We start from the raw sequence: 18,279 nt of genomic DNA, 5'->3' as shown, positions 1-18,279 counted from the left end.
TAATTTTTTATCCTGCAACATTTCTGAATTCATTGATATGTTCTAGTAGTACATGATATGTATAGTATCATGCATCTTGTCCTTTCCAATTTGGAATACTTTTACTTCTTTTTCTTGTCTAATAGCTGTGGCTAGGACTTCCAATACTATGTTGAATAGGAGTGACAAGAGTGGGCATCCTTGCCTTGTTCTTTTCTTTTTTGCAGTACGTGGGCCTCTCACTGCTGTGGCCTCTCCCATTGCGGAGCACAGGCTCCGGGTGTGCAGGCTCAGCAGCCATGGCTCATGGCCCCAGCCGCTCCGCGGCATGTGGGATCCTCCCAGACCAGGGTACGAACCCGTGTCCCCTGCATTGGCAGGCGGACTCTCAACCACTGCGCCACCAGGGAAGCCCCTTGCCTTGTTCTTGATCTTAGAGGAAATGCTTTCAGCTTTTCACCACTGAGTATGTTAGCTGTAGGCTTGTCATATGTGGCCTTTATTATGTTGACGTATGTTACCTCTATACGCACTATGTTGAGAGTTTTTCTCATAAATGGATGTCGAATTTTGTCAAAAGCTTTTTCTGCATCTACTGAGATGATCATATGATTTTTGTTCTTCAATTTGTTAATGTGGTTTATCACATTGATTGATGTGCAGATATTGAACTATCCTTTCATCCCTAGGTGAAATCCCACTTGATTATGGTATATGATCCTTTTAATGTATTGTGGAATTTAGTTTGCTAATACTTTGTTGAGAATTTTTGCATCTGTGTACATCAGTAAAATTGGCCTGGAATTTTCCTTTTTTGTGATATCTTTGTCTGGTTTTGGTATCAGGGTGATGTTGGCCTCATAGAATGAGTTCAGAAGCATTCTTTCCTCTGCAATTTTTTGGCATAATTTGAGGAAGGTAGATGTTAACTCTTTTCTAAATGTTTGGTAGAACTCCCCTTTGAAACTGTCTGGTCCTGGAATTTTGTTTGTTGGGAGTTGTTTTATTTCTGATTCAATTTCACTACTCAAAATTGGTCTGCCCAAATTTTCTATTTCTTCCTGATTCAGTCATGGGATATTGTACATTTCTCAGAACTTGTCCATTTCTTCTAGGTTGTCCATTTTATTGGTGAATAACTGTTCACAGTATGTCTGTGGTATCAGTTGTATCAGTTGTCTGTGATTTTATTGGTTTGAGCCCTCTCTCTTTTTTCTTGATGAGTCTGGCTAAAGGTTTATCAATTATTTTTTTTTTGTCTTTTCATAGAACCAGCTCTTAGTTTCATTGATATTTTGTATTATTTTCTTAGTCTTTATTTTATTTATTTATGCTCTGATCTTTATGATTTCTTTCCTTCTACCAATTTTGGGTTTGCTTGCTCTTCTTTTTCTAGTTCCTTTAAGTGTAAGGTTAGGTTGTTTATTTGAGATTTTTCTTCTTTCCTGAGGTAGGCTTGTATCACTATAAACTTTCTTCTTAGCACAGCTTTTGCTGCATGCTATAGATTTTGGATCATGTCTTTTCATTTTTCTCCAGGTATTTTTCACTTTATTCTTCAATTTCTTCAGTGATCCATTAGTTGTTTTAGTAGTGTTGGGTTGAACAAAATGTTTGTTCAGGTTTAAGATGTTATGGAAAAACCCAAACAAACTTCTTATCCAACCCAATATATTGTTTAGCCTCCATGTATTTGTGTTTTTGCAGTTTTTTCCTTTTAGTTGATTTATAGTCTTATAGCATTGTGGTCAGGAGAAATGCTGCATATGATTCCAATTTTCTAAATTTGCCAAGACTTATTTTTTGGCCTAGCATGTGATCTATCCTGGGGAATGTTCCATATGCACTTGAAAGGAATGTATATTCTGCTGTTTTTGGATGGAATGTTCTATATATATTTATTAAGTTCATTAACTCTAATATGCCATTTAAGGCCAGTGTGTCCTTATTGATTTTCTGTCTAGATGATCTATCCGTTGCTGTAAGTGGGATGATAAGTCCTCTACTATTAGTAACTTTGTGTTACTGTCAGTTTCTCCCTTTATGTCTGTTAATATTTGCTTTATGTATTTAGGTGCTTCTATGTCAGGTGCTTACATATTTACAATTGTTATATCTTCTACTTGGATTGATCCCTTGAATATTACATAATATTCTTAGTTTTAAAGTGTATTTCAGGGACCTCCCTGGTGGCACAGTGGTTAAGAATCCACCTGCCAATGCAGGGGACACAGCTTCAATTCCTGGTCCTGGAAGATGCCACATGCTGCGGAGCAACTAAGCCCATGCACCACAACTACTGAGCCTGCAAGCCACAACTACTGAGCCCACGTGCCACAACTACTGAAGCCTGCACACCTAGAGCCTGTTCTCCGCAATAAGAGAAGCCACCACAATGAGAAACCTGTACACCACAATGAACAGTAGCCTCCGCTTGCCACACCTAGAGAAAGCCCGCGTGCAGCGACGAAGACCCAACGCAGCCAAAAATAAATAAATAAATTTATACAAAAAAACTTTATAATAAAAAAACAAAGTGTATTTCATCTGATATAATTATTGCTACCCCAGCTTTGTTTTCATTTCCATATGCATGGAATAACTTTTTCCATCCTCTCTCTTTCAGTGTGTCTTTAGATCTGAAGTGAGTCTCTTGTAGGCAGCATATACATGGGCCTTTTTTTTTTTTTGTATCCATTCAGCCACTCTATGTCTTTTTGTTGGAGCATTTAGTCCAGTTACTTTTAAAGTAATTATTGATAGGTATGTATTTATTGCTACTTGTTCATTGTCTTATGGTTGTTATTGTATTTCTTTTCTGTTCCTTTCTTTTTCTGTTGCTCTCTTCCCTTGTGATTTCATGACTATCAAATGTGTTGTGTTTGGATTCTGTTCTCTTTTTTGTCTATCTATTATAGATTTTGGTATGTGGTTACCATGTGTGTGTGTGATTATTTTAAGTTGTTGACCTCTTAATTTCAAATGCATTTTAACTACAACCCTGTATTTGTATTCCTCTCCCTTACAATTACTGATTTTGACATCATATTTTACATCATTTTGTTTTGTGTATGCCTTAACTAGTTATTGTGGATATAGATGACTTTACTACTTTTGTCTTTTAAACTTCCTACTAGCTTTGGACATGGTTTATTTACTACCTTTATTGTATATTTGCCTTTACCAATGAGCTTTTTTTCTTTAATAATTTGCATATTTCTAGGTGTGGCCTTTTCTTTTGCACTTAGAGAAGTCCCTTTAACATATCTTATACACCTGGTTTAGTGGTATTGAACTCTTAGTTTTTGCTTGTCTATGAAACTTTTCATCTCCCCATCAAATCTGAATGAAAGCCAGCCTGGTAGAGTATTCTTGGCTGTAGGTTTTCTCTTTCATCACTTTAAATATATTGTGTCACTCCCTTCTAGCCAGCAGAATTTCTGCTTAAAAGTCAGAGGATAGCCTTATGGGAGTTTCCTTGTTCGTAACTTGTTGCTTTTCCCTTGGGGCTTTTAATATTCTCTCTTAATCTTTAATTTTTGCTGTTTTAATTACAATGTGACTTGGTGTGGTCACCTTTGCATTGATCCTATTTGGAACTCTAGGTGCTTCCTGGATCTGGATGTCTGTTTCCTTTCCCAGGTTATGGAAGTTTTCAGCTATTATGGCTTCAAATATGTTCTCTGCACCTTTCCCTCTTCTCCTTCTGAGACCCCCTATAATGTGAATGCTATAATGTGACAACACTTGATGTTGTCCCTGAGGTCTCTTAAACTGTCCTAATTTCTTTTCATCCTTTTTTCTTTTTTCTGTTCAGCTTCAGTGATTTCCACTACTCTGTCTTCCAGCTCCTTGATCCATTCCTCTGTATCATCTAATCTACTGTTGATTCCTTCTAATGTATTTTAAAATTTCAGTTATTGTATTCTCCATCTCTGCTTGGTTCTTCTTTATATTTTCTCTTTGTTAAAAACTTCTAACTTCTCACTCTTTTCATCCAATCTTCTCCTGAGTTCTTTGAGCATCTTTATGTTCATTATCTTGAACTCTTTACTGCATAGATTGCTTATCTCTACTTCACTTAGTTCTTCTTCTGGGGTTTTATTTTGTTCCTTTGTTTAGAACATATTCCTCTGTTGCCTCATTTTGCCTAATTTGCTGTTTTTATTTCTATTTATTTGGTAGGTTGGTTATATTTCCCAACCTTGGAGAAGTGGCCTTTTGTAGATGTTCTATGCATCCCAGCAGTGCACCCCTCTGGTCACCAGAGCTATATGCTCTAGGGGTGTCCCTTATGTGGGCTCTGTGGGTCCTTCTGTTGTGGCGAGCTGACTACTCTGTGAGATATGGTAGACTTGGCTGGCCCTAAGTATGGTTGGTTGCCAGGCCCTACCTTGTGCAGAGGCTGCCAGCCACTGGTGGACAGGGCCAAGTAATGAGACAGATGGCTTCAGAGCCCTAGGGGTACCAGGGCAAGTGCTGGTCCACTGGTGACCAGAGACAGGTTCCAGGTTGGGTGGCTGCAGGGCCAGGGGTTCCGAATCTAGTGTTGGCCTGCTGGTGGGTAGATCCAGGTCCCAGGGTCTCTGGCTGCAGGCCCTGGGGTCCTCAACATTGGTGTCAGGCTGTGGGTGGGCGGAGCTGGGGAATCAGGTGGTCCTGGGGCTCGTGCATGCCCAACTGATGAGTGAGGCTGATCCCAGGGCTAGGGCCAGGCAGCAGTATACTCCTCTCTGGTGGGCAGAGCTGGGTCCTGGGGTCTCTGGCTTCAGGGGTGGATGTGGGTTCAAGGGGTCTTAAGGTGACTGGCCTGCTGGTACGTAAGGCTGTGTCCATATCCAGCTACTTGCTTGGCCTGAGCTGTCCCGGTATTGCTATCTTCAAGAGGGTGGGTGGGGCTGGGTGCCAACACTAATAAGCTAGAGGGAGGATTCCAAAATGATGCTTGCCAGCACCAGTGTCCACGTGGTAGAACAAGCTCCCAAAAATGGCTGCTGCCAGGTTCTATGTCCCCAGGGTGAGCTCCAGTTGCCTCCTGCCTCTCTGGGAGGCTTTTCAAGATCCGCAGGTGGGTCTGACCTAGGCTCCTTTCAAATTACTGCTTCTGGATACAAAATTAATGCACAGAAATCTCTTGCATTCCTATACACTAATGATGAAAAATCTGAAAGAGAAATTAAGGAAACACCATTTACCATTGCAACAAAAAGAATAAAATACCTAGGAATAAACCTACCTAAGGAGAAAAAAGATCTGTATGCAGAAAATTATAAGACACTGATGAAAGTAATTAAAGATGATACAAACAGATGGAGAGATATACCATGTTCTTGGATTGGAAGAATCAATATTGTGAAAATGACTATAACACCCAAAGCAATCTACAGATTCAATGCAATCCCTATCAAATTACCAATGGCATTTTTCACAGAACTAGAACAAAAAATTTCGCAATTTGTATGGAAACACAAGAGACCCCAAATAGCCAAAGCAATTTTTTCTTTCTTGAGAAAGAAAAACGGAGCTGGAGGAATCAGGCTCCCTGACTTCAGACTATACTACAAAGCTACAGTAATCAAGACAGTATGGTACTTGCACAAAAACAGAAATATAGATAAATGGAACAGGATAGAAAGCCCAGAGATAAACCCATGCACATATGGTCACCTTATCTTTGATAAAGGAGGCAAGAATATACAATGGAGGAAAGACCCACCTCCTAGAGAAATGGAAATAAAAACAAAAATAGGGCTTCCCTGGTGGCGCAGTGGTTGAGAGTCGGCCTGCCGATGCAGGGGACACAGGTTCGTGCCCTGGTCTGGGAAGATCCCACCAGCCGTGGAGCGGCTGCGCCTGTGAGCCATGGCCACTGGGCCTGTGCGTCCAGAGCTTGCTCTCTGCAACAGGAGAGGCCACAACAGTGAGAGGCCCGCGTACCGCAAAAAAATAAATAAATAAATAAACAAATGGGACCTAATGAAACTTAAAAGCTTTTGCACAGCAAAGGAAACCATAAACAAGATGAAAAGACAACCCTCAGAATGGGAGAAAATATTTGCAAATGAAGCAACTGACAAAGGATTAATCTCCAAAATTTACAAGCAGCTCATGTAGCTCAATATTAAAGAAACAAACAACCCAATCCAAAAATGGGCAAAAGACCTAAATAGACATTTCTCCAAAGAAGATAGACAGACTGCCAACAAACACATGAAAGAATGCTCAACATCATTAATCATTAGAGAAATGCAAATCAAAACTACAATGAGATATCATCTCACACCAGTCAGAATGGCCATCATCAAAAGATCTAGAAACAATAAATGCTGGAGAAGGTGTGGAGAAAAGGGAACCCTCTTGCACTGTTGGTGGGAATGTAAATTGATACAGCCACTGTGGAGAACAGTATGGAGTTTCCTTAAAAAACTACAAATAGAACTACCATATGACCCAGCAATCCCACTACTGGGCATATACCCAGAGAAAACCATAATTCAAAAAGAGTCATGTACCAAAATGTTCATTGCAGCTCTATTTACAATAGCCCGGAGATGGAAACAACCTAAGTGTCCATCACCAGATGAATAGATAAAGAAGATGTGGCACATATATACAATGGAATATTACTCAGCCATAAAAAGAAACGAAATTGAGCTATTTGTAATGAGGTGGATAGACCTAGAGTCTGTCATACAGAGTGAAGTAATTCAGAAAGAGAAAGTCAAATACCGTATGCTAACATATATATATGGAATTTAAGAAAAAAAATGTCATGAAGAACCTAGGGATAAAACAGGAATAAAGACACAGACCTACTAGAGAATGGACTTGAGGATATGGGGAGGGGGAAGTGTAAGCTGTGACAAAGCGAGAGAGAGGCATGGACATATATACACTACCAAACGTAAGGTAGATAGCTAGTGGGAAGGAGCCGCATAGCACAGTGAGATCATCTCGGTGCTTTGTGACTGCCTGGAGGGGTGGGATAGGGAGGGTGGGAGGGAGCGAGACGCAAGAGGAAAGAGATGTGGGAACATATGTATATGTATAACTGATTCACTTTGTTATAAAGCAGAAATTAACACACCATTGTAAAGCAATTATACTCCAATAAAGATGTAAAACAAAACAAAAATAAATAAAAAATAAAAATATGCTGAAAAAAAAGAAAAAAGCCAAATGTTCTTGGGGCTCATCTTCCTGGTACAGGACACCTGGGCTGGAGAGCCCAATGTTGGGCTCACGCCTCTTGCTCCTTGGGTAGAACCTCTGCAATTGTAATTATCCTCCCACTTGTGGGTCACCCACTCAGGGGTACAGGTCATGACTATATCACATCTCTGCTCCTCCTACCCATCTCAGTGTGGTTCCTTCTTTATAACTTTAGTTGTAAAAGATATTTTCTACTAGTATTCTGGTCTTTCTCATCAATAGTTGCTCTGTATATTGTTGTAATTTTGATGTGCCTATGGGAGAAGGTGTGCTAAGGGTCTTCCTACTCCACCATCTTGGTCACTTCCTGTGGTAAGCTTTTTAAAAAATACATTGTTTGATGATGATTAAGCAAAACAATACTCACGAAAAAGGCACTTTACTATACCATATACAAAATAATTAGGTTATTGTCACCACAGAATGTTGTCACCTATTCTACACTATAAAAATTTAAATCTCAATAGTAAACAGCATTATCTTAAGAACAAAAATAACTAAGATGACAAGGGTCAATAATTTTTAAAAAAGCACTTACATTATAGTACTTAAATATGATAATGGAATCAAAATTGCTTTTCATTTAAGGTTGCGTTTTCCATATTACTGTAGTGGGATGAATGGTGACCCCCCAAAAGATAGGTCCACATCTTAATCCCCAGAATCTGTGATTACCTTATATGGCAAAAGATGTGATTAAGTTAAGGATCTTGAGAAGAGGCACTTATTCTGGATTATCTGGGTGAGCCCTAAATGCAATCCCCTTATTAAAGAGAGGTAGAGGGAGTTTACAGACACAAGGCGGATAAGGCAATGTGAAAGTAGAACAGAGAGAGATGGTGCCACAACCCAAGGAATGCCAACAGCCATCAGAAGCTGGAAGAAGCAAGAAAGAGATTGTCCCTAGAGCTTCCAGAGGGAATGTGGATCATGCAACACTTGACTTTGGACTTCTGTATTCCAGAACTGTGAGAGATAAGTTTTTGTTGTTTTAAGATACCCAGTTTGTAGTAATTTGTTATGGCAGCCTCAGGAAAGTAGTACAATTATCCTTGTACAATTTTATTGTTTCTTCTTTGCCTTCTACATGAATTTCATATTCCCTATGTAGTTTCCAATTATTGAAATACTATACTGAAAAAGGAATATAAGATGGTGAGTTCAGAAAAGAAAGCAAATGAGTCAGCAGTTTTATTCTTTCCTATAGACAGGTATGCAGTTATTTTGCACATTAATCACCAATGGCTAGAGGATGCCATAAACCCTAGTCAATGTTTTACCTTTGAACATTTGATTCTCTTCATGGAGAATCATGTCATAGGGTTCAAGAATCAATCCATAGAGTTCAGGTTTATGCATTTATTTATACTTCATTCCTTAAGTTGAAGCAAGAGGTCCCCAAACAAAGGTAGTGATGGAGGAAGAGGTCCTTGAACAATGATGATGATGGTGATGGTTTACCAAAGGAATTGGAGGAGAAGGAGCAAATCCTGCGGATAGAAGTAGCACTAGTAGAGCTGGTGGTGGGGATGGCCCTCCATCTGTCTGTGGATGTGGCAAAAGATGTCCTGAAATTTATAGGTAACCTGAGGGCCCATACTCCTCTAATATAAATAATCCAATGTTCAAATGCTTGCAATAAAATATGCAGAGATTTTACACTACTTATTAATTTATCAATATTCAAGGACTTTACAGTACATGCAAAAGAGTTGTACAGATGTTGGATTAACATGCTAAACTCTACACAATGACTACTTCTGCTAGTACTCTAATGCTAGGAGAGTTGGCATCCTCATCAAAACTTTGTGAAATACTATTCCAAAATTGAAAAATTAGATTTCATAATAAACATATGCAAAGAAATACTCTATCTGGCCTGGACCTGTTAGACTAGTTGGTTCAAATATGGATAATTAATAGAAGGTCATGGTTTGATCCCTTTGAGGGCTAATTAGCTTTACACAAAGTATCTGTCTCACAGTGCCAATAATCTAGCTGTCTTCTAATAACATAAGTAATATCCCTTGCATAGCACTATATGTTATCAAAGTTTTTACATCTATTATCCTTTTTTTCTTTTTGGCCATGCTGCACAGTTTGGGGGATCTTAGTTCCCTGACCAGGGATCAAACCCCAGGCCCATGGCAGTGAAAGCACTGAGTCTTAACCACTGGACCACCAGGGAATTCCCTATTATCCTTTTTAATCCTCAGTATAACCCAGTAATGTAGGTAAGGCAAGTAATTTCATTTTACTGTTTATAGACGACAAAACTGAGACTCCAAAAGTTTGTGACTGGTCAAATGTCACAAATTTAGTGTAAAACATGATTAGGATTTGAATGCAGTTCTTCACATACCTAATTCAGTTCCCTTTCTACTATAGCAGACTACCTGCCCATGAATGTATGTCATTTGTCATGAGCTAAGGAAAGAACCTAGGTGAATGCCCTAATTTGGGAAGTGAAAAAAAGGGAGAGTAACTGACTTCTTAGAGATGTGAAAAGTGAAGTAGGAAGATGGAGGAAAAAATGAAAGCTTTACCGAAAAATTAACAAATATTACAGATACAGTAAAGCAAAGTTAGGCCAGGAAAAGGTCAGCAGATTAGGTCATTTGGAGTTCACTGTTGAGTTTTTACATAACCTTTCAGTAGAATGGTAGAAACAGACCAATTCAAGCAACAAACACCTATTGAGGATCCACTATGTTAAGATGCAATCATAGGCTTCCCTGGTGGCGCAGTGGTTGAGAATCTGCCTGCCAATGCAGGGGACACGGGTTCGAGCCCTGGTCTGGGAAGATCTCACATGCCACGGAGCAACTAGGCCCATGAGCCACAACTACTGAGCCTGCGCGTCTGGAGCTTGTGCTCCACAACAAGAGAGGCCCGCGCACTGCGATGGAGAGTGGCCCACACTCGCCACAACTAGAGAAAGCCCACGCACAGAAACGAAGATCCAACATAGTCAAAAATAAATAAATAAATAAAAGTTTTTAAAAAATGCAATCATCACATTCTGAATATTCTCTTCAAACATAAGCCATCTTGAGGAGAGTACTTAATCAGTTGTAAAGTGTAGACTACTTAATAAAGATTTTAAGTATACATGAAAGCTTTCCTCAAAGAGAATGTAGGTGGGAATGTAAAGTTGATAGGTTTTGAAATGATGGTAGTCAAGATTATGGAAGTCTACAAAAGCTTTTGGGATCATTAAAGTAATTGAAGATTTTCTTCATGAAAGGAAATGTAGTTCTGACAGTTAATTTTATGTGTCTACATGACTGAGCAACAGGGTGCCCAGATGTTTCATCAAACATTATCCTGGGTGTTTCTGTGAGGGTGTTATTGGATGAATGAGATTAACATTTGAAGTGGGAGACTGAGTAGAGCAGATTGCCCTCCCTAATGTGGGTGGGTCTAATCCAATCAGTTTAAGGCCTGATTACAACAAAATTACTGATCCTCCAACTAATAAGACAGAATTCTTCCTGTCTAACTGCCTTTAAACCAGAACATCATCTTTTTTCATGCATTAGGACTCGAACTGAAACATTGGCTCTTCCTAGGTCTCAAGAGTGCTGGCCTTCCAACTATAAACCATTGGCTTTCATGGTTCTCAGGACTTTGGATTCAGACTAGAACTACACCGAAGGCTCTCCTGTGTCCCCAGCTTGCCAACTCACCCTGCAGATCTTGGGACTTGCCTGCCACCATAATCATGTGAGCCAATTCATATATATATATATATATATATATATATAAAAATCCTATTGGTTCTTTTTCTATGGAGAACTGAAAGTAATACAAAAGGGGACGCAAGTTTTCAAATTAAAATGAAAATTTCCTCTCAAAAACAGTTTTGCTTGTATAATACATTGTCACAAAATATTTAGGCAAATTTAAAAAAACTAATGCTTGAGTCTTTCCACACATGGAAATGATCTGTCTTAGGAAATCAGATTTGTAAAGTTATTTAAACTAAAATGTTGATATACAAGAAAGTCTGTTACTGGTCATGTTTTCCTTCCATTTAAAAGGTAATTTTCTATCACATCTTGACATGATAGAATATATATCTAGTTTCATTACTTGGGTTCAGCTTGCTGGAATTCCGTTCCAAGCTCTTTGATCTTTTCTTCCTTTTTTGGCATCTTATTTTGAGCTTAGGTTCAGGCTCTGAATTCTTCATTTATCTGCAACGATCATCACCATAAACACACACTTGATAACATATAATTTCCTGAAAGCATTAAACAATAGTATGTATAAAGTAAATGGAACATTCTTTGCTTCTTTAATTCCCAGTCTTTCACTCATGATTATTTTCGTGAAAATTTAAAACCACTGTGTGGGGACGGGGCTAGTGCTGGTGGTGGTAGTGGTAGAAATGAAGAAATATGCCCTCAACCCAAGGCAAACAACGCCATTTTCAGCGCTGGAAAAGAAAAATTATAAAACATTTTTAAATGGGTGGGCCACGTTTTTCTTCAAGTATCATGGACATTTTTATTGTTTACTGATGAAGATTAGATCTTAATAATTTATGCTGTTTTTTCATGTTATATACCATGTATTTAAGTTTCATCAATTGGAAAATGAAGGCTAAGGATAAGCTGTCAGTTCGACTTCTTAAATATATTTAACCTTGAAAAGAGATCACACTTCTAGAACATTCAAATCGATGCACATTAACACAAATTATAATCATTCTTTTTCATTCTTAATTTTCTAGCTTCCTAAAAGATGTGCACCACGAAATCAGACAGTAGAATGATATTTGCCGTAACGGCATTCTCCTTGAGATGGCAAATCAAAACACTTGTCTAAAATGTTATGAGATGGAATGTGAGAGGTTAAAATCCAGTGTTAAGCCAGAGACATCAGCTGAATGGTGGACATTCTTCTGCAGTGCCCTACCAAAACTCCTATCTCATTCAAGCCTCTAAGCAAGTCCAAACAAGCCTGCATACTTAGCATGAACACTTCTTAAGTGCAGCTAAGGAAAGACATCTTATTTCACCTTTGCTGCAAGGTCACCTCAAGTCATTTTAGAAAGCTGGAGCATATCCCAATAATGCTACTTCTATTTCTAAGAGTGACAGATCATGTGGAACAATAAAAATTACATTAACTGTTAGTAAATGTTCATTCTTAGAGTATGTTTGAACTTCAGAAATTATAAAAGGCATTCAGATCCAAGTCTGAAGAAAGAGTGGGTGAGCAGTACGGGGTCAAACCTGAAATACTCCTTAATAATTGTTTTATCCATTCATACCCGAATCCCTGGAAAATGTGCCACAAGTGGCTGATCCAAATCTTCTCTAGTTTCATTAAATGTCAAACCCTCCCCAGAGCTTTCATGATCAATCAGTGATCTGATTTCCGAGTTCCCTGAGAAGTCAGCTTGTTCAGCTTCACTACTCTCCGTGTCATGATTTCTCTGAATCCACATTCCCATCTTCCCTCCTGAAATTAGCTTCTCCTCGTGGGCTTCTTCAGCATAGTGCCTACACAAGCACACTGTCCACAACTTCCTAATGTAAATGTTCCATTGCTACCTTTGCAGAGAGGCACACAATCTTTCTGCTTGTAATTTAAAATCAACCACACATAGAATCGGAATCACACAGGTCTGAAATATGTGAGTGGGAAGAGCCTTCGTAGAAGTCCACTGATCCTTATCCTCCACTTTTAACGATGAAGAAGCTAAAATGCAAGGATGTGACTTACTTAAAGCCACAGCCAGGTAGTAGCATTGCTGAGATAAGATCTTACTGCTTATCATTCTATAACTAACTTCTTTTCTTTTTTTTTCTGTTTAATGTTGAGCCTTCTTTTAATTTATTTATTTTTATTTTTGGCTGTGTTGTGTCTTTGTTTTTGTGCGAGGGCTTTCTCTAGTTGTGGCAAGCGGGGGCCACTCTTCATCGCGGTGCGCGGGCCTCTCACTGTCGTGGCCTCTCTTGTTGCGGAGCACAGGCTCCAGATGCGCAGGCTCAGTAGTTGTGGCTCACGGGCCTAGTTGCTCTGCGGCATGTGGGATCTTCCCAGACCAGGGCTCGAACCCGTGTCCCCTGCATTAGCAGGCAGATTCTCAACCACTGCGTCACCAGGGAAGCCGCTCTTTTTTTTTTTTTTTTGCTTTATATTGCTTCTTTAAATGACAGAACAAGAGAGGAATACAAATAGTCATTGGGAGAACATACATGGTTTCATTCTAAATGTTGGTGAAGAGAATAAAGCATCAAACAAACACTACAATGACTTTGTTATTATTTTTCAGTGCTCCTTTCCCCAAAATATATCCTTACAGAAAATTTTCGCAGATAGATTGTCACAATTTGCTCCAGTCCTGTGTGACTGGTCAAAGTGCCTAAAACTAAGTGGATTCTAAGATTCTCAAAGTGAGTGTTGAATGTGCTACTTAAAATAAGAACATTGGATATATAAAGGTCTATTAATCACAAAGCATGCATTTTTTTCACCAATATAAGTGAAAGCTTCATGCAAATGTGATGCTCAAGTTGTTAGAATCTATTCTAGTGACAGAAAAAGCAAAGGCATGTCTTCAGAAACCCTTAAGTAACCTGTGTTGCTCTGTGATGCTGGAGTGATAGACGAAAAGGGATAATTTAATCTCCATGAAAACAGTTTTGAAGAAATATGAAAGCACTTTAGTTTCTTGTCAGACAGATGAAAACTAGAAATACATCCTATGAATCTTTAGTATAGTAAAAAGAAAAGGCATGAAACTTTGGGTAGCACCTAGTATAACTGTAGCTGTGCTTTCATGAAACAAGCAAAAGACAATCTAGGTATTTACAAAGCTGGCAATGGGGCTTCCCTGGTGGCGCAGTGGTTAGGAATCCGCCTGCCAATGCAGGGGACACGGGTTCGAGCCCTGGTTCAGGAAGATCCCACATGCTGCAGAGCAGCTAGGCCCGTGCGCCACAACTACTGAGCCTGCGCTCTAGAGCCGGTGCTCCGCGACGAGAGAGGCCACCGCAATGAGAGGCCCGCGCACCGCAACTAAAAAAGAAAGCCCTCGCGCAGCCACGAAGACCCAACGCAGCCAAAAATAAATTAATAAATTACTTAATTAAAAAAAAAAGGCTGGCAATTGCTCAAAAGCATTTGTGTAAGACATTAACATTAAAAGACAACCTCAACTTTCACCAAATCTACATGAGTTAGCAATATCCTTTTTAAAATGTTTAGTAGACAATCCGAAGAAGCTGAATGAGCTCACTTTAAGCAGAGAGCGTGGGGGGACTTGGTGTTTGTTGCTATCAAGAAGGCTGACTTTAGAGACCACAGAACGTAGAACTAGATAGCCATCTCACACACCTCCAAGGAACTACTCACTGTAAGGAAGTGAAAGTTGAAGGAACCCAGTGCGGATGTATTGAGGTTGATTGCTTCTAATCATATCTAATCTAACTTCATTTCATTTGTCACTTTAATATAATATGGCTAGTGTTTTTCTTCAATATGTATTAAGGGTGAAGAGGAAGGAACAGTAGATTACACAGTAAGTTTATTTTATTAGGAAAAAGAAATTTCGGAGGTTATGCTTTGGGTCCAGAAGTATAAAGTAGTTTATAATTGAAACAGTATTTAAAAGGTTTTGCAAAAGAGAAAGAAGAGGATATGAGGTTAAATTAAAACTGTTTTGGGCTTCCCTGGTGGTGTAGTGGTTGAGAGTCCGCCTGCCGATGCAGGGGGCACGGGTTCGTGCCCTGGTCCGGGAGGATCCCACATGCCGCGGAGCGGCTGGGCCCGTGAGCCATGGCCGCTGAGCCTGCATGTCCGGAGCCTGTGCTCCGCAACGGGAGAGGCCACAGCAGTGAGAGGCCCGCATACCACAAAAAAAACCCCAAAAACTGTTTTAATCGAACATTTAATGATCCTTATCATTTAAAAAATTCCAACTGCTGTTTTTATCTTCTTCCAATTTGACTAGTACATACAAGAATTAGGAAAGGAGCCTCTTTATCTCCGAATTAGAAGGGACGCCAAGAAGAATCCAAACAAACAGGCCTTGCTAAATGACTCCCCATTTACTACAATTACCTTATTTTCCTTAATCTATCATATTCCTCCATGACTGTACACTCTTCATCACACCTAGCATAAGATACACAAGTCTAACCATTTGCTCATGAAGGATCCCATGTCACATAAAACTTATAAATTTGTACACCTTTCTTCTGTTAATCTGTTTTTATCAGTTTCATTTTCAGACCTAGACAGGGACCCTAGGAAGGATGAAAAAATACGTTTTCCTTTCTTACAATACATAACATTGACCATTTTCTGGATACAGTGGACTTGCTGATCATGTGGTCACTCTATGTTTAACTGTTGGTGGAAGTGCCGAACTGCTTTACACAATGTCCGCACCATTTTACATTCCCACCAGCCAGTGTATGAGGGGTTCAGTTCCTGCACATCCTTATTACACTTCTTATTTTCCATTTTTAAAATTACAGCTGCCCTGGTAGACGTGAAGTGGTGTCTCTTGTTATATTGATGTTGATTTCCCTAATGACTAATGACGCTGGACATCTTCTCTTGCCCTCAGTGGCCATTTGCATGGAGAGAGCAATGGATTTGCAGCATAAGACCCCCCCCATCCCCACCCCCCCTCCCTCCGCCCCTTGTGTGTGTGAACCACTCCCGGTTCACAATGGCAAAGCCACGTAGCCTCTTTGGACCTCGATTTCCTGGCACAATGAGTAGTTATTGCATCTGTGTTCATCCAGGGAATGGAGACAGAAAAAAGACTTTGACTTGCATCTCTGCATGGAGAAACAGCCACTGCTCCCCAGAGTGAAGGAGAAGAAACTGACAGAGGAATCCAGAGGGCCAGCTGAGATCCAGAGCCCAGGGATTGGTCAGGTAATTCCGCGTGGGGAGGAGGTGGAAGCTCTCTTCAGTTTCCACCCTCAAGAAGGAGGGCAAGTTGCGGCAGAGCATGAAGCCCTCCCCTCACTCCCTAGGAGTTGAAGGCAGCTGCGCTTTGTGAGATTCCCTGTGTTGACCTGAAATGCAAAAAGGCAGCTGCCTGGCCAGAACTAGGCACCTCAGGGTCCTCACTGTCCTCCTCCCTTCTGCCCCGGAAATTCCCACCAGCTCTGCCCAAACAGCAGGGAATGGGTGAGAAGAGGGGCTGTGAGTCAGAGCCTGAGCCAAGGCTGGGACTAGCCGGACAGCAGGTTGTCTTGGGGGGCCTGGGCCCGTGCAGGTCCTCGGTGGGGGAGCAGAGTGGAGGCAGGAAATCCTGAGGAGTTAGGGGCAGTCAGCAGGCCAGTTGTGCTGCCCTGGGGTCGTTGCAGAGCCCATGGATTTCTTTTAAGTGTTTCTTGGAAGGGTGGTTACACTGGGGAGTAGATCTGGGCAGGGCTGACTTCAGTTCTCCCTTGAAAAACTTCTGTATTTCTGGAGATGTTTTTTCTTAAGAAATAACCAAGCAAGAATTACATTTGTCAACGGAAATAAAGAGTTAACAAAAACATCTTCACAGCCTCGACTGTTTTAGTCACCAAAAAGCTGCCGGTTACCCACGATCCTAGAGACAATTGTTTCTAAAGATCTTTCTTTGAATCTCTCTCCCGTGCTCTCTCTCCTCCGCTGCACCCCTCTGCAGGGAACAAGGTACTGGGTGGATACAAGCCCCAATTTAACACCCCTCATCTCTGAGTGGCGGCATCACCTGTCATCTTCCTCTTCCTCTCTATGCTACGTGTGTCTCCTTGATGTGAACGTTATTTCTCTAGAGGAGCGTGCTCCTTTTCTCAACAGGAAAAAATAAGTCAAGGCACCCGCCAGGCAGGAGAAGCCTGCGAGTCGTTGCGACTCCTTCGGACCCAGCACATCTCCACCCACCTAGGCGGTGTGGACACCACCTGCAGCAGCCCCGGAAAACCGCTTCAGAGGCGCTGGCTTCCTAGCAGGTCCTTGGCAAAGAGCGGGAGGTGACGGGGCGCAGGGCGTGCCTGCTCTTGGGACTCTGCCCCTCACCTGAGGAGGGAGCAATTCAAGTATTAATAACCTCAAGCATATGAAGGATACAAACTCGTCACGTCGTTTGCAAGTGTACTTAAACTTCTTTCCTCTAAATAGTTTTGCGACTGTTGAACGGTAAAATTTCCGTTTTACTGTTCCTTCGCATACATCGTTGGCGGCAGGGACCCTACAAGGGGGACAAGTTGGTTCTCCCGAGCAGAGAGCAAAACGCCTGAGGTTTCCTCTCAGACTTTCCCAAGCTCACCTCTCCCACCTCTCGCCACCTGGGACCAATTGAGGATGTCCCACCCCTCCCCTGGGCGGGGCCAACACCGAGGAACCCGTATTCCCACCCCTCCTCTCCCCCTCCCCTCCCGCCGCGCCCCACCACCCGGGCTTCTCCTAGGAGACGCGGACGACAGAGGGCGGGGGGTCGTCTACGCGGGGCCACGCAGGCGCCGCTTTACGGCAGGGGTGGGCGTGGGGCGCAGTCGAGTCCCGCCGGCCCCCGCGCGAAGTTCAGAGTTGACCGGGTGTTTCCCGCTGGAGCGTGGTCTCAGCCAGGTGGGTCCCCTCAGCCTCCTTCGTTTCCTTTCCCTGACGCGGGGCGACGCGGGGCCGGGGGCTGGGCACCGTCCGGCAGCCTTTCTGATCCCGGGGACCCTCCCCGTCCTCTAGCGTCTGGGCAGCCTATGCCTGGCGTGCGACGTCGGCCAATGGTGGCTGCATCCTGGCCGGCTCGCGGGGAGGCGGGGACGGGCCGAGGGGGCGCCGCGTGGGCCCGGCCGGGGTCTGGAGTTTAGGCGAGGCTGGCTGAGCGTGGGCGCCGGGATTGTACCGCCGCCTGAGTTCTGTGCCCTGGCGCCAGTAGGGAGAGCGTCCAAGTAGAGCCCTTCGGGAAGCGGTTCTCTGTGGCCAGAGGGCGGGGCGGGCAGGAGGAGAGTGCGGGGCCGCCAACTCCTTCTCCCTTCCCTCCCCATTTACGCGGCCGCAGGAGGGTCGGCTTGGTTGGGTGGGATTGAGTGCGCTGCCGACAGGGACTGGGCTCCCCGGAATGTATCCCTAGAGAAGTAA

At 42.0% G+C, this 18,279-nt stretch overlaps 1 protein-coding gene across 1 annotated transcript in view; it reads left to right on the top strand.

The window, feature by feature from the left end:
* LOC307180639 (uncharacterized protein) overlaps positions 1-18,279 on the top strand; it is a gene marked incomplete at its 5' end in the record, with an annotated part of 97,304 nt that overhangs the window by 7,074 nt on the left and 71,951 nt on the right. Inside the window, one exon of the mRNA XM_079911005.1 lies at positions 17,612-17,769. Within this exon, the coding sequence (XP_079767131.1) occupies positions 17,612-17,769 (158 nt within the window). The remainder of the gene's footprint in view (positions 1-17,611; positions 17,770-18,279) is intronic.

Source organism: Stenella coeruleoalba (genome assembly GCF_951394435.1).
Source record: "Stenella coeruleoalba genome assembly, chromosome: X".
NCBI classification, from domain to species: domain Eukaryota; kingdom Metazoa; phylum Chordata; class Mammalia; order Artiodactyla; family Delphinidae; genus Stenella; species Stenella coeruleoalba.
The sequence above is the reverse complement of the archived record's forward strand: the minus strand, read 5'-3'. Positions and strand labels throughout refer to the sequence as shown.